Source organism: Etheostoma cragini, chromosome 7 (assembly GCF_013103735.1).
Source record: "Etheostoma cragini isolate CJK2018 chromosome 7, CSU_Ecrag_1.0, whole genome shotgun sequence".
NCBI classification, from domain to species: Eukaryota; Metazoa; Chordata; class Actinopteri; order Perciformes; family Percidae; genus Etheostoma; species Etheostoma cragini.
The window spans coordinates 7,777,957-7,799,162 of record NC_048413.1 but is presented as its reverse complement, the minus strand read 5'-3'; the positions used below and the strand labels follow the sequence as shown (position 1 = coordinate 7,799,162).

The 21,206-nt window shown below is 41.4% G+C and overlaps 3 protein-coding genes and 1 long non-coding RNA gene across 5 annotated transcripts in view; 3 read left to right on the top strand and 1 right to left on the bottom strand.

Annotated features, from left to right (window-relative positions):
- LOC117948152 (acidic mammalian chitinase-like) overlaps positions 1–221 on the top strand; it is a 2,781-nt gene extending 2,560 nt beyond the window's left edge. Inside the window, exon 8 of the mRNA XM_034877658.1 lies at positions 162–221. Coding sequence (XP_034733549.1) covers positions 162–221 — 60 coding nt within the window. The remainder of the gene's footprint in view (positions 1–161) is intronic.
- Positions 222–550: 329 nt separating this feature from the next.
- LOC117948394 lies at positions 551–9,196 on the top strand. Its single transcript, XR_004657428.1, has 3 exons — positions 551–561; positions 5,816–5,821; positions 8,827–9,196. It is a non-coding gene; the product is annotated as an uncharacterized LOC117948394 (long non-coding RNA).
- A 1,894-nt stretch (positions 9,197–11,090) lies between these two features.
- Positions 11,091–14,607, top strand: LOC117948393 (acidic mammalian chitinase-like). 2 transcript variants are annotated; one of them, XM_034878027.1, is made up of 10 exons: positions 11,094–11,215; positions 11,305–11,331; positions 11,450–11,648; positions 11,736–11,792; positions 12,036–12,201; positions 12,319–12,443; positions 12,554–12,677; positions 13,285–13,467; positions 13,983–14,099; positions 14,213–14,607. In XM_034878027.1, the coding sequence occupies exons 1-10, from the start codon at positions 11,191–11,193 to the stop codon at positions 14,402–14,404; spliced, it is 1,215 nt and encodes a 404-aa protein (XP_034733918.1). In that variant the 5' UTR covers positions 11,094–11,190; the 3' UTR covers positions 14,405–14,607. The 2 variants fall into 2 exon arrangements, with proteins under 2 accessions (XP_034733917.1, XP_034733918.1); XM_034878026.1 differs by having other exon boundaries at positions 11,091–11,215; positions 11,450–11,792.
- Positions 14,608–14,973: 366 nt separating this feature from the next.
- On the bottom strand, positions 14,974–21,092 carry pm20d1.2 (peptidase M20 domain containing 1, tandem duplicate 2; the record flags this gene model as incomplete). Its single annotated transcript, XM_034877657.1, has 13 exons — positions 14,974–15,931; positions 16,869–16,968; positions 17,056–17,221; positions 17,307–17,378; positions 17,482–17,560; positions 17,652–17,713; positions 17,794–17,869; positions 18,031–18,150; positions 18,798–18,931; positions 19,039–19,125; positions 19,245–19,480; positions 20,593–20,679; positions 20,813–21,092. Coding segments are annotated over 13 exons (1,629 nt in total), but the record flags the coding sequence as incomplete, so codon positions are not given.
- Between the last annotated feature and the right edge of the window lie 114 nt (positions 21,093–21,206).

Below are 21,206 nucleotides of genomic sequence, written 5' to 3'. Positions count from 1 at the left end.
CAGGGTTCTGCAAATGTTGGTGGATTTAAAAATAAGAATTTATTGAACATATCAAAGGTTATCGTACATCTCATCTCAGTTTTTTCCCGCATCCATCGTGTGTCTTTGTGTGTGTGCACGCGTCAGTTGCGGGGTGAACTGAGCAACCCTGCCCACTGCAGAAAGCTGACGGGATTGAAACAGCAGCATTTTTCAGCCACTTTAAAGGGGAAAACTGTTAAAGCGTACATTGATAATAATAATTATAATTATAATATAATAATAATAATTAATATTATGAGGGGCCGTATAAGAAATTATTCATTTGGTACTCTCACATACATACATTCAGTTTTCACATCCATGCATTTTCACTCTCACATATGTACATTTTCCTTACATATGTTTTCACTCACACACATACATACTGTACATTTTTCTTTCACATACATGTTTTTTCTACCCACATAGATACATTTATTTTCCTGTATGTGAAAGGATAATGTATGTATATGTGTGAGAGTGAAAATAAATGTATGTGATAGGAGACTATATGTATGTGAGTGTACCAGATTGAATAAAGTCTTATACGGGCCCTCACATAGCCACGTACTTGTGTTTCACGCCGATTGGTTGAATTTGCCTGAATTGTTGCGATTGCGACATCCGAAGTCCTGGAGGGACTGATTAATAGAACGTTGCATTTATTTCATTACAAATGTCTTTTATTTTCATTTTAGACAGAAAAGGTTGAGATTACATATACAGAAAGCTAGAGGGGGTTTAAATTTGCACAAACACAGGAAGAGTTAAAAGGAGTTTAAAAACAATATATTATATTGTTGAAATATTCTACAGATCAAGACATAGAAACTAGTAAAGGTTTTATATTGCTGGCATAATGTCAATATAACTTTCAATGGATCCTTTTCACTGTCTATTTTTGCTGAGCACCGTGCTGTAACAGATAAGGCAACACCCAAAATCAGTGCCTGAGCCTCAGCTGACACGCAGCCAAGCCTGATCTGCACTTCTCACGCAGGCTGTGTGGCTGCTAACCTGTTTACGGCGGCTGAAGAAAAAGCCAGAAGTTCCGCAACACATACACGCTCTTCTCAGGTAGACAGTTTGCTTGTGTGTGTTAGCAAACAGCAGGACTATAAAATCACATAATCACATTAGTTAGCCTGTTATCTGTCAGTGTTGATTTTGACAAGCTGCTAGAAAACAAATCTGAGATAATGGAGCCATTTCTTTTTCTTAATGTTATTTTCAATTAAATAATTTTTACTACTTTCTTCTTCCTGTTATTTCTTTTTACATTCTACAAATAGTACATCTAGTGTACATACAGCGAGCACAACTACCACATAACAATACATACTAACCCTTCATTAACTGTGCTCTAATTGTTGTGAGTCACTATTTCTGAAATGCAGTGAACAACTTGACATTTGCTTGAGTGGCATAATTAGGAGATCTTGACAAAACATTCATATAGCTATATTGCATTCCTCTCAAACAGGTTAAACTACACCTTTCTGCTCAATTATCCAAACAATAGAAAGGCGTTGGTTTTAAAATCAAAACAACAATAGTACATAGTCATACATGTAACCCTCTGTATTGCAGTACTTAAATCCCTTCCCTGTCTCTACGTACAATACAGAATCTATTTTGAAATTCTACTTATATGTCTATCGAGCACGTAATTGTTTCTGACCTGCTCAGGTCTCTGAGGTTATTAAAAATGGGGATTTTCTAACTCCACCCAGAATAACAATCAGTCACGGTGAGGTGCTTTAAGTTACTTTGGTTGTACTATCTGAATGAAACTGCCTAATGACCTGAGAAGAGTATTGTCTGTGTTTGTGTGTTGGCTAGATTAGAGGTTTCAGGTGTATTAGGCATTTAAGCTCTTGAAAATGCATCCAGCAACTGATGACTATTCCTATTTTTAAATTGCAGTTTGTTTATTCCAAAAACACGGACAATGGAAAAACTTGCACTTTATATAAAACGATAGTCTAACAATTATTTCCTCTGACCGGTAATTCTTTTGCATATTAGCTAACCTGAGCAATATTTGCCATTGAGCCATTTCTTCTTCCTGCTTCTGGCAAGAGCAGTCGTGTTTTTCCTCCTCTCCCCTCATATCTTAGCTTGGCTCCTTCCCAGTCTGTCTGGCTTGTCTTGTGGTACTTTTTCACTTTTTCTCTTTGTCCCCTGTCTGCTGTTTTCCTGGAATATTCAACATGGAATTGATTGACTGTTGGTGGGACTCCTGATCATCGGAGTTGGGGTCTCGCTGACCTATTGGAAATTGGTAAGACAGCCGCCAGCAAATTTACCCAAAAGCTGTCTTAAGAACTTAAAGAGTGCCTACATGGAGTGATTGAGAGGATGAAGGTTTTACATCTAAGGGCTGACCAGTCCAGTGAACTGTCTCGCAACATCTCAGACCGGACCGTCGAAGCGCAGAAAGGGATTGATACGATCAGGGCCCAGTCGGTGGAGTTGCTTCGTGTCACCACTGGACTGGCAGAAAAGTTTGATGGACTGACAAAATCACTACATGAACTGGATGCTCGTATAACGCTGAAGTCGGTAACAATTGAGTGATGGACATTGATTCAAACAAATTCCATCGAGTCAACCCTTCCCCCTTCCCCAGCCTTCACCCGAGCAGGAAAACAACCTAGCAGCTGGCCTCGTATCTTGTCCCGTGCACTGGCTTATCTCTCCAAGGTCATGCCGATGAACTGAGATTTTAACAACACAGACAGTCTGACGCTACACATTCACACACAAAACTCATTATCTCACACACACACCATACACTCCCCCCCATCCAGCCCCGTATCCGTCTGACTGCCTCGTTTCTTGTGTTTCTCACACCCTCCCAAGTCACCCCACAAAATTCCTCAGGTGACCACATGAACTGTGTGTTGTCTCATGCATTATGTTGTGTATTGTATATCATTTGTTGCTGTCTGCATAAAACCTTTTCACAGTGCGTGTGGCGGCGCTTTAAATGGCTGCGGCCCTGAAGCTCTACCTAAACTCTCTCAAAACTGCATTTCGTTGCAATGTACCTGTTCATGTGTAATGACAATAAAGTTGAATCTTATCTCATTTGAACTCACTTTTAAGGGTAGATAATGAAGCGATGTCACCATAATATAGCATTACATTTCACTATGAATCCCAATATAGCAATTATGCCCTAAGAGTGTTTCAGGAGTTTGAACCTTCTTCAGGCAATTTCCCTTCTCTGTACAACTTTGAAGTTGTGCTAGGAATCCCTCATCTGATTGCGACAAATGAGCTAAACTTTACATCAAGGACCAGAAAAATAAATGCAAACGACCCAGAATAATAACAGTAGGCAATATTCACGTTTTAATAGAATAGTTCCTTACAAATATGGAGCTTTTCTGCACCAATCATGAAGGCTGCGGCTCCACAGAAAGTAGTTGTTAGCCGAATAAATGCATTGCTGGTTAAATCCTTACTAGGAAATTTGAGATGGGAGAAGTTTTGGAAAAATAGCTTTTTAAAATGGCATCTTTCTAAATTCATGCTGTGAACATGTGAGTGTACATTTCTGATGCACAAGTGTAACTGTGACGCACACATTTAACCCTTCATACAAACCTGTAACTCTAAGTGTAGCACGATAACGTTGTGCTAAGTGAGATACAACCTGCTCCCCTTCGGCTAATAATAATCCGACGACATTAATTGCATACATAGGACAGGGACTTTGTCCTCTTGACACACTCTCACACTTTATCATCTATGGGTTGCTTCTCTTCCAGTACACATTCGGCCATACTCTCTATAAAGTTCCTCCAGGATTTTGCTGCCTTTTTCTGAGATTGTTGCAGCCCAAAATGCCTGATTTTGCAGGTGCTTTAATAAAAAATTGATGTCTTTTGTATTTTTGTTGCAACGTTGATAGAGACCGTGAAAATTGCAACAAAAAATTCTTTGGGGTATACTTCTTTAAAAATAAAAAGGAAACTTGTTTTGGGGAGAACAAAACCACTCTCAGCTGAGTTTTCCTAGTAACCTTATCAAAAAGACTAGAAATAACATAAAACAAATCATAATTTATTGAATGAATCAAATGTCAACATGTCTGTCAGTGGCTTGTTGATCTTTACATTGTTAGTTAATTTCCTATCCTGGGCTGCACACATTCTTACGGTTTGATAAAGTATTTATTAGACTGTAACTTATCATTGCAATCACAATAACGAGTGTAGCTGTCCTCAATTTAGGTCAGTGTGTACGTCTCATCTCCGGTTTTTCCTGCGTCCACCGTGTGTGTATGTGTGTGTGTCTGTTTATGCATTTGAGAGTCAGTTGCCCCCGCCCGCTGCAGAGAGCCGACACTATTGCAACAGCGGCCGCTTCAGCAACTTAAGAGTTAGAAATCCATTACAGCGTACATTGATGTTAAATTGTATACAGGTTGGCTGGTCTTTCAATGTAACTTTTGTTGGTAAAGGGGACATGTTCAAGTTACACACACCTCGTCTTCATATCAGAGACAAGCAAATGAATTTGGTTACGTACATGCGTTAAGTTCAAGCCGTTCTCACCATGGATGTATTAAGTGGTTCTCACTCCCGCTTGGTCAGTGGCTCTCACAGAGTTCCCCTTCGAGGGGAAGTTTGGCAATGTGGCGGGGATTAAGGACTGCGGTTACGGGATGATGCCGCGGGTTGAGGACGCTTTGGCGAGTTACCTCTCTCTCCAGCTGACGTCGTCTTTTAGCAAGCCGGCGCTGCCCACGGGTCCGTGTCGGGTGACTTCCTCGCTGGTGGGGGAGGCGTATATGGCGGCGGGCCAGGCTGGTGCGAGCCTGCACACCATGGCGGTTATGCAGGCCTACCAGGCTGACCTGCTGCTGGAGTTGGATGAGAGAGGGAGCCCCTCTGAGGAGGAGTTGGCGGAGCTACGCCGGGCCATGGATCTTTCGCTTCGTGCCACCAAGGCAACAGCCCGGGCTGTGGGTCGCTCCATGTCTGCGTTGGTGGCCACGGAGCGTCACCTTTGGCTGAACCTGTTGGACATCCGGCAGAAGGACAGAGAATTCCTTCTGGATGCGCCGGTTTCTACTACTGGCCTGTTTGGGGGTGCGGTGAACTCTGTCGTCGACCGGTTTCCTCATGTGAGGTCCCAGGGGGAGGCGCTCCAGCAGTTTCTCCCTTGCCGGACTGGGTCCGCTCTGCTGGTACGGCCGGCCCTTCTCAGCCCTCTACCAGCTCCCACCAACAGCGCCAGAGACGGAGTGTGGCTTCTCGCGGTCCCCCTCAAGCGGCTTGGGACGCTGGGCAACGCTCCCGCGCGCACCCCCCCGGCAGGCCGGACCTGAGGGCCGTCATCCAGTCGCGGAGAGGCAAGGCGAAGAGGTCCTGACTGTGTGTTTAGCCCCCGGAGGCCGACTGAGGTCCCCTCCAGGGCGGCCGCTTGCATTGTTGTCCCGCCGCCGAGGCGCTCGGGACGCGCTTGCCACCAACGAGCTTTCTCCGCTCTCCCTTCCCCGAGGGGTGGCAGTGGGCCGGAGGTTCAGCTCCCGGACTACGGGTCGTCGGCGGGTTCTTCCTGACGGCCCGCCTCAGGGGCTCTTCTGCGATCGGCTCGTGCACCGGCCACCAGCCCCGAGTGGTTGGTTCCGCTGGCGGTTTTTGCGGAAACTTGGCGGGGTTTGGAGAACATGTCCCCATGGGTTCTGCGCACCGTCATCGAAGGGTACAGGCTGCAGTTCCAGGTCCGCCCCCCCGGCTTCGCTGGGGTGGTCCGGACTGTGGTACACCCGGACCAGGGCCTGGTGCTGGGACAGGAAGTGCGCTTGCTGCTGGAGAAGGGGGCCGTGGAGCTCGTTCCCCCGCCGGCCAGCGGGTCCGGTTCCTACAGCCGGTACTTCCTGGTTCCCAAGAAGGACGGAGGCCTGCGTCCTATTCTGGATCTGCAGGTTCTGAACCGGTCTCTGAGGAGATACAGGTTCAAGATGCTCACCATCCACGCCATCGTGTGTCATATCCGGTCCAAGGACTGGTTTGTCACCGTGGATCTGAGGGACCCTTACTTCCACATCTCCATTCGTCCTTCCCACGGGAAGTTCCTGAGGTTTGCCTTTGGGGGCGTGGCGTACCAATATCGGGTTCTTCCCTTCGGCCTGGCACTCTCCGCTCGCACTTTCACCAAGTGTATGGATGGGGCGCTGGCCCCTCTGCGGCACCAGGGCATCCGGGTCCTCAGTTACATTGACGACTGGTTTATCCTGGTTCAGTCTCGGGAGTTGGCGGTTCGGCATCGAGATGTCGTCCTTGCTCATCGTCTTCGTTTGGGGCTGAGGCTCAACGAGGGAAAGAGTGTGCTAGCACCCGCCCAAAGGACTGTGTTCTTAGGGGTGGTGTGGGACTCGTTGACGATGCTGGCACGTCTGTCTCTGGCTCGTGTCGAGTCCGTTCTGGCCACGGCGAAGAGTGTGAGGCTGGGCCGCGCCGTCACTGTGAAACACTTCCAAAGGGTGTTGGGCCTCATGGCGGCTGCTTCCAGCGTAATACCTTCTGGTCTCCTGCACATGAGGGCCCTGCAGTGGTGGCTGAAATCCAAGGGGTTCTCCCCGAGGGGAAACCCTTTCCGCCTGATACGGGTTACACACAAATGTCTTCGTGCCCTATCGGTGTGGAAGAAGCCTTGGTTCCCTCTGAGGAGGGACCTGCCTTTCCAGGAAGGAGGCCGGGTTCTTCACCCTTGCCCCGCCCTGTGGTGGTCTGGCCCTTGAGGAGGCCCAGTACCTAGAAGCGGGCCTGACGGCAGGAGCGGTCGACACTCTCCTTAGTTCCAGGGCCCTGTCTACACGGAGGATGTATGGCCTGAAGTGGAACGTCTTCTCGTAGGGGAGCGAGACACTGCGTCGGTTCACCGCCCCTCGCCCAGCCTGGAGTGCCTTGCTATGAGCTATGTGCCGGCGTGCTTATATGCCCCTACGGTTATGCCGCCACATGCTACCGTTCTCAGTAGGACAAATAGGATTGGAGTAGTTTTCATTCGCATTCAGCCCTGTCATGCCTAAAGGCGTTCCCATAGTGTCGTAACTGACGCAGTGTCTCGTTCCCCTATCTCGGGGAACAAGGGTTACATACGTAACCCGAGACGTTTCTTCCTCAGAGTCACATACTCTAGAAAGTCTGGCATGGACTGTTTTGATTGGTTGAACAGAACGCAAAATCCTGGAGAGACTGTCTATAGCAGACCTGGGCATCTTACGGCCCGCGGGCCACAGCCGGCCCTTTGTGCGTCCCTGTCCGGCCTGCGTGAGGCCAATCATAAATTACAAAATACATTTAAAAAAAATATCTATGTCGAGTGTGCAATACAACGTTGCTGCTTTTGTTTTGAAAAGAGTTATTTGTATTACTTCTGTATGGACGTATGCGCGTGCGTGATTGTGAGTGAAGGTGAACAGCGGCTATCACAAATTACAAAATAAATTTTAAAAGACATATACGTTGTGCGTGCAACACAACTATGCTGCTTTTATTTTGAAAAGTGTTATTTATTGACGTATGTCCGTGCGTAACCTGTGAGTAAAGGTGCACAGCGACAAGCGAAGCCCGGTTAACCCGCAAGATGTCCACTCACGCTTTAAACGCTTTACAGCAATTAAAGGTAAAGCAGTGTGCTTAATTTGTGGTACACAGGTTGCTGTGTTTAAAGATTATGATTTGAATCGCCACTACACGACAAAGCACGAGGATAAATATCGGAATCTGTCTGATGAAAAGCACGCAAGGGAGGCTGATGCATTTATGGTAAAACTGCAAAGCCAATATAATTTTTAAGGATTAAGAGTTTAAATAAAACCCTAAAAAGCAATCTGCTTTTGTATTAAGTTAAGTTAGGTTAAATAAAATTATTATTATTATTATTATTAATCTTACGGTATATGAAAAAGAATATTGAGCAAAATTTAATTGAGATATTGTCGATGTGGCCATCCAGCAGTGCTCGGATTATTCATGAGGCCCCCTGATAAAAATGAATTGCCCACCCCTGGTCTACAGTGTCTTCTTTTTTATGGGTCTCCCTCCTGCACTGTGAGCTGTCTGAGCATCACTGTTGGCTCCTGTCGTAGCTCCTACTGTAGGCTTCCTCGCCGAGTTTGAGTAGACTGCTTCACTGGTGCTGCGTTGCTTACACTGGCTCCTGAATTGAACGTTGTTGCTTTGCCTACATGTACTTTGCCTACACAGGCTTTACGTCTACACGTGCCATGCCTCCACTGTTATGTGTAGAGCTACTGTACATGTTTTTCCTCTACCTGCTTTACTGGCTTTGCTGCCATCCGTTTGTCCTCTGAAATGCGGTCTATGTGTGCTGTCCTGCATGTTTTGTCCGCACCTGCTAGGGCTACAGGCTATGCTACACAGCTACTTTGCCACACATTTTCTCTGTGTGCTGGCCTGGATGTCAGCTCAGTCTTTTAGTCATTGCAGTCTTAAGAACCGTCCGCACCGAGAACAATAACTATAACCATAACTAAAACGTAGGCATCCACACCGCTCAACACTAACGTTCTGAAAACAGCAACGTCAATAATAATACATCACAGCAGACGTTGCAACGTACAATTACAGGAATGTCTGGAGTAATATTCTTCATATTTGTGAGTTCGGGTACATTTCATGATTGCTGACACCACTGCCTTGTTAAGGAAACAGCAGGCGCACTGCACGCCAGAGAGCCAGGGATGAGACTGGGTGGTGACCTGTGCCAAGCACCGGAACAATAATACTGACAGTATGATAGTCACATCTAAAACACAAGATTCACTCTGAGTGCTTTCTGTGACATGAGAAATACATTCAAAGTACTTTAAGTTTAAAAACACAAAAACACACAGAGCTAGCGGACCGTAGCCCCACCGAGAGGAAAAGACACGCCACTAACCAACTGTGTGAAACAAATCTCTCCCAGTGCCCTCTCCGCCAGGCCATGTTGTAAATTCAGATTGATGGCTCTTGATTGGCTCTCAGTGTTTCTATCATTTATCAAATCACTCTGAAAGCGATCCCAGCAATATTGTTCTCCACTGTCGTCGTTAGTTGTGGTGTGGACTCCGCCATCCACTTGAATTGCGATTTTTAAAACTATATATCTATAGTTATCGTTATAGTTATCGTTCTTGGTGTGAACGGCCCTTAGGTCTCGCGTTGCAGGACCTTCCTCCACTGCAATGCGGAGGAGGGTCTGGCTAGTCCACACAGCATTCCGGGATGGGAGAGAAACGTGCTGTGGTTTCATCACAATTGTCTTGGGCGGTGCTAAGCCCCAGACACAATGACGGGGCCTCTGCAAAATAGCCTCTGGAAGGAAGTTGTTTTAGTTGGAACATGTGTCTGTTCAAAAGTTGTTATAGTCGTGCAACAGAAAACTCATATTGGACAGATAGTCTAGCTAGCTGTCTGGATTTACCCTGCAGAGATCTGAGGAGCAGTTAACCATATCATGATCAAATGACCGGAGTTTAAAATATCAACAGAAAGAAAGCTGAAGTATCAGGCTTAAAAGATGGACACGAGGCAGGTCAATATAGACTATTGCAGTCTTATCTTTATGTGTGTAGACAGGCATTTTTGATCAATGTGAATTAATAAAAATAATGATTGTTTATTTGTTGCAAATTTATTTTGTACTATCTTTTGTTCTGCATTGATTGATTGTTTTTGTTACATTTTCCCCGATATTTGTTCCCCTTTCCTGTCCTTTTTAGGTGCCAAAGGTGGAGGTGTCTTCTTCTTGTGTGCTGTATTACTCACCACTGTGTGTTTGTGTGCGTCTAAGTTGACACTTCCTTAGAACTCCACAATTTGTCAACAAAAGTTATGTGTTATAACTGTGACACGGATGGTTATGGAATGCTGTTTACATCCAGTACCTGCAAGATAGCCAAGATGTCATTCAGCAAACCATAATTTGCAACATGAAATGCTTTTGGTGAACAATTACAATGCATCCATTCTTTCTTTGCATGCAGCAAACTGACACGTATATTTATTGTCAGGCTTTAGTGACCTGACATTCCACGACATTCATGGCACAAAGGAAAGGTACATCAAGTATCAAAGTGTTTTTCTAAGCCAGGCAACTGAAGACCTTATGAACAGCAAAATCTATTATACCGATTGTGCTAATACAAAAAAGTCGAAACCCAAGACTGGACCAACCTATGATTCTCATCTAGACGTCTTTTAATAAAATGACTGACACAAATTAGTTTATTAACCTATCATTTTTTCAATGTTGTTATATACATGTTTTGAAAACATATCACATGTCCCCAAGAAGATAACATTTATAGCTATCTATCTAGAAACAGAAATTGAAATTATGTTTAAGGTCAGATACTAATTGGAGAAAAAAAAAAAATCAAATAATACCAAAATATCCTCTAAATTCATCCAATGTAAAAGAAAAACAACAAACCGGCATCAGAGACCGCCTTGCATGTACGGTCCCCATACCTAAATCTGCTCCACCCCTTTAGCTGCCTATTTTAAGGCTGGGTGGCCACGCATCCTCAGACACAGCTGAGAGAAAGTAGTTGCCTCCATCATCGATATACTTGTAAGTATCAAACTTGTATCTAATATAATTACACCATTTTCTTGATTTTTGATGAAAGGACACTCTTCCATCGTTTCTACATTGTGGTAAATTTCTGTTTAATAAATGATGTAGTGATTTTTGACTGGATGTGGCAATAAAAACAAATGTATTTGTTATGTTCTTGAATTCCAGATGCTTTATAGCATTGTTTGGTCACTGGCTATATATTCAAGATAAAAGGTATGTGGATTTTTTTTTTTTTTTTTTTAAGTTATCTGGTTTTGGCCCAGTGATCTCGCTAACTCGCTAACTTGTTGAGCTATAAATCTATATATAGCTAAATCTTTCTACACCACAACATTCTTAAGTGACATAGCAAACTGACAACTACATTTATTCTCAGGCTTTGGTGACCTGACATCCCATTAATGACACAGGGGAAAGCCTCATCAAATTATTTTTATCACATGAAAGTGAAAATATTTGTTTTTGTTTTGTTTATTTGCAGTTGTAGAGAGCAGCAAGTTCATAAAAGTTACATTATTTGTGTCTGACATTGTTGCTTTTTCCCACAGCACAAACATGAGCAAGCTAATTCTAACAGCAGGTAGTTTTCTTTTTAAATTTATCATATTAATGTTTCAAAAGCTCTGTTTTAAGCTGATCTGACTGTGTCCTTCTATCACTTGACTGAAGGTCTCTGTTTGATTATGACCAGTTTGGGTGAGTTTATATTTTGCATTAAAAATATTTACCAGCACCTAAATTAAGTGCCTACATAATTTGTGATGTTAAACAAGGATTTTTGTCACAAAGTTACTAATTCTCTTAAATCTTTCAGCCTCTTCCTTCAAACTGGTGTGTTACTACACCGAATGGTCCCGATATAGAACAGGGAACGGCATGTTCACGGTTTCAGATGTTGATTCAAACCTGTGTACCCATCTGATCTACGCCTTTTCTGTCATTAATGATGCCAATGAGCTGGTACCCAGCGAAGACACACAAATTTACAAACCCTTTAATGGACTAAAAGATAGGTCAGTGCTTTACACTTTAAATATTCTACCAATTATCTTTCCTTTTGAAGTATTAAATAATCATTGTTCAACATATATTCTCACTAGAAATGCGGATCTCAAAACCCTTCTGGCAGTCGGTGGTTGGACTTTTGGCAGCCAAAAGTGAGATATGAAAATACAACATAATGGAAATGTGTTGACGTTATACATTTTGTGTGTGTGTTTGTGTGTGTGTGTGTGTGTGTGTGTATATATATATATATATATATATATATATATATATAAGCACACACACACACACACACATATATACTGTACACACACAAAAACATTTATAAACACACACACACACACAAAAACACCCACACACACCATACTCAACACACATTTTTGTTTATATTTCAGATTCACCACAATGGTATCAACAGCATCCAACAGGAACACATTTATTCAGTCATCTATCAAACTACTGAGAAACGAGGGTTTTGATGGGTTGCACCTGGACTGGGAATTCCCTGCACAACGAGGGAGTCCTCCACAGGACAAACAGAGATTCACACTGTTGTGCAAGGTCAGATCCATAATTTATCCTGAGTCATTCTCAGAAATATACGAGAGTGTATGATGTATAATGTTATAATCGATTCTTTAATCAGGTCTGATTGACGCATGTTGCTATGTTGTATAGGAACTCCAAGATGCTTTTGAGTCTGAGGGAACAGCAACTGGACGTCCCAGATTATTGGTCACTGCTGCTGTGGCTGCTGGCAAAGGATCCATCGATGAAAGTTATGAAGTCGCACAGATTGCCAAGTAAACTGAAATAAATTACATTTTATTTTTAACAATTTCTTTTATTCTATTGTTAACCTGTCATTATTTTTGTGAACTTGATCACACTTACATTTTTTTTTTTTGTATAGGTACCTGGATTTCATCAATGTGATGACATATGACCTTCATGGCACCTGGGACGGGGTCACAGGACATCACAGTCCCTTATACCAAAGCTCCCAAGACACTGGAAGTCAAACATACTTGAATGCTGTAAGGACACAATTTCGTAATGCCTTCATTTCTTAATCTTTTAGGTACATTTACCAAAAAGAATAATATTTGAGTCAGCCCTCAATAATGAATATGGGGTGAACACTTTCAACAAAAGCTGAATGTCAGATTTAAGTTAGATTTAGTTAAGTGTACTTTATAATGCGTTTTATGTAGTGCCCTACAATACATCAATTTCAGAAACCAAGTTTAATTTAAACTGAATTTGTTGCAATGTATTATTTCCAATTGTGTTTAGCAATCATTTGAATATCTTTGACCTAACATGTAAAAGAGGATAGAGTACCTGTTCTGTATGATACTATGCCAGTGAGCCGTAGCAGTCAGTGAAACACAAGCGGCTTGTTATTTAGGAAGCTCCAAAGGCGTGTTAACAAAAAAGGCAAAGTCACCCAATCAAGAGACTTGAAACTTTTATCTTACTGTACGGTATATCATTTTGGTTATTATTTAGATCTAATAAGGGGGTTGTTGTGATAAATAGTTGATAAACACAGGATTGAAATGGGTTTTTAGCTACATGTATACACCCAGTAGAAATTGTTGCTCACAATAACCATAAGCTATAATTCATTCCACATTCCAGGACTATGCAATGCGATATTGGCGAGACCAGGGGGTTCCTGCTGAAAAACTCATTTTGGGATTTGCTGCATATGGACGAACATTTACCCTGTCAACTACATCCAGTAAGGTTGGAGCACCAATCAGTGGCGCTGGCTATGCAGGCAGTTACACCCAGGAAGCAGGATCATGGTCCTATTATGAGGTGAAATTAGAAACTACTTTGTTTAAATCAATCATGTAATCATACATACTGATTTTAATGGGTATGGTGTGTGTGCTAATGCGAGACTGGCAGCAAAAGGGAGGTCTCACACAGATAGTTTAGTCAAAAGGTAGTTACTTCACCTAAATAGACTAATAACACAACTTAACTCAACAAAAGAGTCATGGTGTGGTGTGGGAGTGTGTAAGAAATCAGTCGTGTTTGCCATGTGTGCATGGTATGGTGTGATGTGTGTTGTATGGTGCAGCATCACAAACAAAGGACTAAATGATGGATGGATGCAGTAGGAGGGTCAATCCCTATGCCTTCTGTAAGCCACGCCCAGTTGGCCAGGTACAGACGACCCTCCTTGCTCCACCTACCCGTCCACTGCCAGTACCTGAAAACTAGGGAGCAGAACATGCCAGGCAGGCAGACCCGGAGGCGTCGTCACATGTGCCAAGTTTCTGATTCTGCTATGTTGGATTAAAATCTGACATCTGACCTTCTTTCAGGTTTGTCTTAATCTTCAAGGAAAAACAGTATATTGGATTGAAAAACAGAAAGTTCCATATGGCACCACAGGAAACCAGTGGGTTGGATTTGACAACAAGGACAGCATTAATGCAAAGGTAGCTATTTGTTAAGTCATTGTAATTCTTTATAGAAAAGGAGTGGTCGAAAACAAATCCAGTTGATGTGCTATGACCTCAGGTGCTGATCTTTTTATTTTGTGTTCTCCCAGGTCGACTACATAAAGGAAAACAACTTTGGAGGAGTCCATGTCTGGTCTCTGGACCTGGATGATTTTAATGGGAAGTTCTGTGATCAGGGCAAATACCCCCTCATCAGCCATCTGCATGGTCTTCTGGTTTCAGGCAAGCCCAAAGTTTATGAAGTGTTTATCCTCTTCGGTAAAATGGTAGTTACAGTTTAATGAGATTTTATTCACTAAATTCAGCTTTATATTATAAAGCTCTGTAAGAACTGGATCATCAAATAGTGAGCAAAAGTGTGTTTTTTAGTGTAAAATATCAGTATTTAAGCTCTGTAATACAATGCAATAATCAGGAACAGTACATTAAAATGAGCGCTTCATTTCCTCCACAAACGTCTCTAAATCTAGGAGTTCCAGTCAAGACCACTACAAGTACCAGCGCCGCCGCAACTACCACTACCAGCGCCTCTGCAACTACCGCTACCAGCGCCGCCACAACTACCACCACCAGGGCTGCCACCACCACAACAACCTCTGCTGGGAAATTTGATCCAAATTTCTGTAAAGGAAAGACCGACGGGCTTTACACCAACCCAAATAACCCAAACTCGTTTTACAATTGTTTCAGTGACTTTACATATCTCCAAAACTGCCCCTCTGGTTTAATTTACCAAGATAACTGCAAATGCTGTAACTGGCCCTAAATGAGCATGCATAACCAATGATGGGTAGTATATACTTAACACAAAAGGTGTATTAGATAAGCTGGTGTGAGTCATTTCTTTTATTTCTTCACTAAGAAAGCGTTGTCTTCTATGGTTGCTTTAGGCTATTGTCAAGCTCTTGATATATAACGTGTTGTTTAGTTGAATGCCTTATAGTTAGCACAAGTCTGAGAGTAAACTAGTAACATTTTGTTTTGTTTCTTAAAATCAAATACATTTGGGAAAAATTGATTTTGTATTATGTCCAGCATTAAATAAAAGATATCACATGACAACAAGCATATCATTAAAAATTGTGTTGTATTTTTAAACAATGCCTGTCTAAGAAATTGTGTGCAAATTGAAATTACAATTCTTTTTAAATAGTCAGTAAAAAAAAAAATTAAATATCCCCCTTCAGCATTTTCACAGAAAAAGCCTAATTTTATAATGTCTGTCATGAGCAGAAGAAAAACATGTATGCAGCAATTTTCATTAAAGTTATATGAACCATCATTATTTTAAGAAATACAGTATTATAAGCTGCCAAACAAAAATCTGTTCTAAATAAAATGATACCATTGTTACATCCAAAAATCATCACAGCAGTCTTCCGCAAAATCTTAAATCAGAAATGCAAAGGAGCTTTAAATAGTTATGCTGTGATCAATGCAACGCAACAAAGTGAAAACAGTACGTCATCAAACAAGATTAAACGGCATCTGTTGTTTACTGTAAATGCAACCCTCTGGTTCTAAAAAGCAGAATCACATTTTGTTTCAAATTTTGGTGACTATGCAGTAAGTCAAGGTCCTGTTGGTTGCTGTTGAAATTATACAGACTAGATATAACACAGGCTTTCGAATTGCAAATATGAAATGCGTCAGACTTGTTAGAGATATTGTATATTCCTTAGAGTTCATGGACAGAGCTGTGGGGCTCAGGGAGCTTCTTAATGTCAGAGTTTTGAATCAAACTGAAATAAAATTCTATAAGTTCCTCGTAGTTCTTTTTGGAAATCCGTTCATTGATGCCATGGAATCTAAAAAAAACAAAACAACTTATGAAGTAAGTAAGAAATTAAATTGATTTTCTTTTCTTGAAGAATAATGGCTTTTTATTACCAAAGATAAAGTGTAAGCTGGGCTACAGGTTGGTTCTATACATAAAACACCTATTTATTTATTTTTTTTGGGGGGGGGATGATACGCTCATTTGCATATGTGTGACGTCAATTATTTGCATAAAGCTTTGTGGTTGTGTCAGCAAGGTATGGAACATCCGGTATATAAATCAACAAAAAACAAAATCAATACAGGAATGTTTTTTACCTTAGAATTATTACTTAGGTAGGCTATCCTTGAAGTAAAAAATAAATTCTACAAAAAGAGCTATAAAGAATTCTCAAAGAAGGCTGGCTGTCCCAAGGCCAGTCCAGCTCAGCAGCATTATCCGCTGTCTCTCAGACCTACACCGGCCCCGCACCCTGTCCCTTCTCACCTTTCTATCTGCTTACGCAGGAGAGAAATACCTTGAATGCTTGCTGGACAATAATGTCAACTTTTTTATAGAAAGTTCCCAGATCTGTGCCTAGTCTTGTGGAAAAAAAGTCACAAGTTGCTAAATCTAGCAACAAAATTGCTAAATTGGCAACACTGTTTTCATGCAGATAGACGCTACGTAGGAGGGGAGGGGCTGTGTATGTGTGTGTAGAGTGACACAGAGACGGAGGAGAGCAGGGAAAGAAAATACAACTGAAGGAATGCATGTTTTCAATAGCGTTAAAAAACAAATAACGATATACAATGTGTGGCAGCCCACCACAAATTAGTCTGGGCTGTTCCTTTTAAGGCTGGTATAAGTAGGTCACACTGTTAATTCACAAGTTTGTAACATTAACGGGTGACTCCATTCAAGCAGTTCTTTATATTAACTGCAGAGAGCTTTTTTATTCAGTGTTAGACAAACTATTTCCTTACCTCTGAGCATCACCTGGTTTAAACCAGATAGGGGCAAAGCGATAAATATCATTTGTCAGGTCTTTGAAGTGCCGACTGTCTGTGTTCCCAATACAGATACCTGCATATTCAAAAAATATATTAAACACTTGCTAAATATGTTGACCTTATTCACCACATTACACAATCAAATATATCTGGATTCTACCTGGAGCAACTGTAACTGTTGGAAACGTGTCCAGCACAGTTTTCTTAATGATCTGGAAGCCAAAGGACTTTTCATCTGCAGAGCTTACAGGCAGAGGGTCAAACCCATTAACAAGCTCTATCTTCACTCGTTGGTCCCCCACTGCAGACTGGATTAGGTCCAGAACCTAGACGAGACAGCTAATTCAACTCAAAATATACACGTATAGATTTCGGGAATTCTCAAAAGTACACTCAAACTTCTGACACTACCTCTTGTAATGAATGTGCTGAGTGGATTCGCAGATTTACATAAGCTTCTGCGAGGGCAGGGATGATATTCACCTACATGGTGGGAAATAATTAAGGTTTATACAAAGGAAAACTGGATTGCTTGTAATCTTATTTCCTGTGAATTATCCCCCTCTTTCCTATTGAATGACTGTACCTTAACTCCTGCATTAAACATGGTGACTGCTGTGGTTGTCCTTACAAAAGCATTAGTGTCTGGTTTTCTTTCAAGTACCCTGTAACATAAAACACACAACAAACATGCAGATTTATTCCAATGGATATAATCGGGAGAGAACATTCTTAAAGGAATTAAGATGCAATTACCTGCCCAGTAGTGGGGCGAACAGCCACAAGTTTGACATTATGAACTTCATTGGGAGCCCAAACTGAAGACAAAGAATGAGTTACCACAAAGAGGAATCTTATATGCTTTTATTAGACATGATGACTAGTTGGTTCATTTTACCTTATGCGCCAGATGCTCAAATGTTCCACGTTCAGGCCCATGACCAAATAATCTTGGCATAGGGTTTTCCTCTAGTCTGAGGGGGAAAGCATGGCCATGTTAAAGTCTGAGATTGTGGTTTTTTTGTTGAAGGGGAGATAAAATGTAGAATAGAGTAAAACATATGCTACGGCATTGACACAAAGACCAAAAAAAAGGAAAATTCATCATCTCAATTTGAAAAAATGTAACTCTCACCTTTTGACTGCTGCAGCCAAGACCCCAATGCTGGACTCACTGGGAGGCATTGAGGAGTGACCAGGGCGCATAGACACACTAAGCTTCACAGTGGCTGAACCCTTTTCACTTATCCCAATTCTACAAAACAAGTACACACACATAAAACACAGAATTCACCACAGACAGTAATTAATCACCAATTTATTTTAGGGCCCTTTTTTGGTAGTGTGAAGATTATCTGTATCTGTGTTTTATTTGCCTAATGACTAATCAAGTAAATTAATTTAGAAGTGCGCTACTTTGGCTCCAGTACAGATTTGTCTGTCCCTCTGCTTTGGTTTTACTCACCACCGAGCCTGACTTAATGTCCCGCCCACATTATCTGACTCTTTTCCCGTGTATTATATTTTATGTTTCGAATGTATATTCGAATAATTGCTTAAAGCATTTAAACAAAGTTTTGCGTTGGAGTTAGTAACATTCCAAAATCGTAATTTTGACTTAAAGATTTTCATTTTCACTATAAATGCATATTGGTTCCAAATATTGTTTTTCAGGTTTCATTAACTACTAATAATGGTAAGTTTAGGAGCAGGACTGGAATTTGTTCTGTGGAACTTTTAATTATGTGTGCCTATATGGGAAAACACTGCCACCCAGTGCATCTTGCAGACTTTACTACATGCAAACTACTTTGCCTTAAAAAAAAACAAAAAAAAAAAACGTTTTGGTTGATCCCTAAAATTTGCCAACCAAGTATCATGTAGACCATGGCAGGTTCTCACAGTGCAGCAGGTCCTTCCAGACCACTGATGACTCCATCAAGTACAGCCAGGCCCTCGTCCAGGACAAACAACAGCTGCACACTTCTCTGCTTCAGTACACGCACTATGTTCATTGCCCCCATGTAACCACTGACCTTTAAAATTGAATATTAAAGGACACATACATTCAGATATATTTTAAATGTTATTTAGGTTCACAATTTCAAAAAGTTCATAAGAGTTTGATGAATATTTAAAGTACTTCTTCATCATGACCAAGACCAACGTAAAATCCTCTGCGTGGAGCATAGCCTTTTATCAGCAAGTACTCCAATGCCTGAAGTATTCCCTGGAAGAAATTAAGCTTATCAGTTTAGTCTGGCTGGCACATTAGCGGTTGATAAGTATTTACTGTAATTCATCTCTGTTTAATAGCAATATCAAACACATTATCACATGTTCTCTCACCATTAAAGAGCTCTTATCGTCTATGGTCCCTCTACCATAGATAAAGCCATCTATCTCCTTGGCGGAAAATGGTGGGGCCTCCCAGCCATCCGATTCTGAGGCAGGTACTACATCAATGTGGGCCAGCAGCAGGTATGGCACCAGGTCAGCCTGTGAGCCTTGCACTGAAAACAGGTGGCTGTAGTTTGCCACCAATTCATGACGAACCAAGCTTGAAGAGAAAACTGTTGGGAAGGCTGACAAAGGAATTAGAGTACTTGCTAGCTTAATAGGGGGAACTCCGTCCATTTTACAAATTAAGGTCAGTTTAATACTTAGTCAATGAAAAAAGTTGCATAATTTGTTCTGTCACTCTAGAGTGTGCAAAAATAACCCAGAGATTCTATCAGAAAAATTTGCTTTTGTTTGCATTATGGCAAATGTAAGATTCAAAGTCTTTGGAGTTTAGCCCATAAAAGGGACTGAAGGCTGCAATATCTCCGCCTCTCTAACTGCTAAATTTTGACCATGTCTTTTATTTTGAAAAAACATTATAACAAAACTGAATTGCTTGAGTATCTGTTTAAGTGCTCATAAAAGCCCCTTTTAACATGTCTGACTTTGTTATGCAATGCAGCTAAAATTCAATCAAACAAAAGTAATGGAAAAGTAAGGGAGTAATGGGCAGGTATTTTAATAATTGATTAAAATAAAACACATTATTATTAAAATTATTTAAGCAAAAATTCCAAAGACTTGAGGCTAGATAGCTATCTATATGATAGCTAGCTAGTAAACTGAATAGCTCATTTTGGACAGTTAGCTAGCTAGTTTACAAAAACAATTTCACTAGAAACATTATTAATGAGAAAACATTTCAATACTGTACTGAAATGTCACATAAAAGAGTAGCTTGCTAACTGTTAGCTAAGCTATCAATTACATTAACGTTAGCAAGGTTAATAATAACTTTAATTTTACAATTTATCTGCTGAAGGTTAACGTCACTCTTAATTTTAAGCTTACCTTCCTTAAAGAATACAACTAACTAAGGCTCTGATGTGTGTAATAGACAAATTATCAGTTATGAGGGTGAAAAAATTAAATGGGGATCTGAAAATGCACACTAACGCTAGCTAGTTAACTTAAATTAGCTAGCCACATCTAACGTCATCAACGTTAGCTCTAGTTTTTAGCTAAATTGGACTAGACAGCTCACCTTTAACTGTATGACGTTAGTAAACTGGTAGTTAGCTAAAACTACCTGTAAAGTAACGTCGAGTCTGCCGACAATTGCAGGCTACGCGGTGAACACATTGGTGACTAACGTTACTAGTAAAGACAATTTAGTCTCACATATATTACTCACCTTTTCGGAGGAACCTGTCAAATTCACGTAGTGCGGTGGCGTTGCTCTCCTTCTCTGAGAATGACACTGTGGGGATCCGGATAGCCTCTGGATAAAAAAACAGCGATAACGTTAGTAAAAGTCTCCACTGGTGGCTTCCCCACGTCTTTTAGCGAACTTCTTTCCATACAGGGTAACGGTAATGTAACGTATACTTTACCGACTAGCAAGCAAAATGTACCTTTAAAATGTGCAAGAAGCTCCTCTCTCTGGTGGTGGTCTATTACAAGTGAAATGTTGTTAGTCTTTTCCCAATTTGCGAGTTGAAGTCCGACATTTACGTCCAGTGAAAAGGTCCTGATAGATGCTATGGTAAATAGCAGTATGACTGTAATGAGAAAACTAATAATAATAATCTTTAAACACTTAAACATTTTGAACTTTGGAGCCGAGTCTGTTGTTGTCTCTTGTGACAGGCGGAACTCGTTGACTGTGATATGTGCAGACTCGAGTTCCTGTTTGTTGAATGAGAGTCACCTGCTGGCTGCAATTAAACTTGCACTGCACATGACCATAGACTATATGTTACAGCCAATTCACATGACTCTTCCTCATAAAATGTAAAACTATCCCTG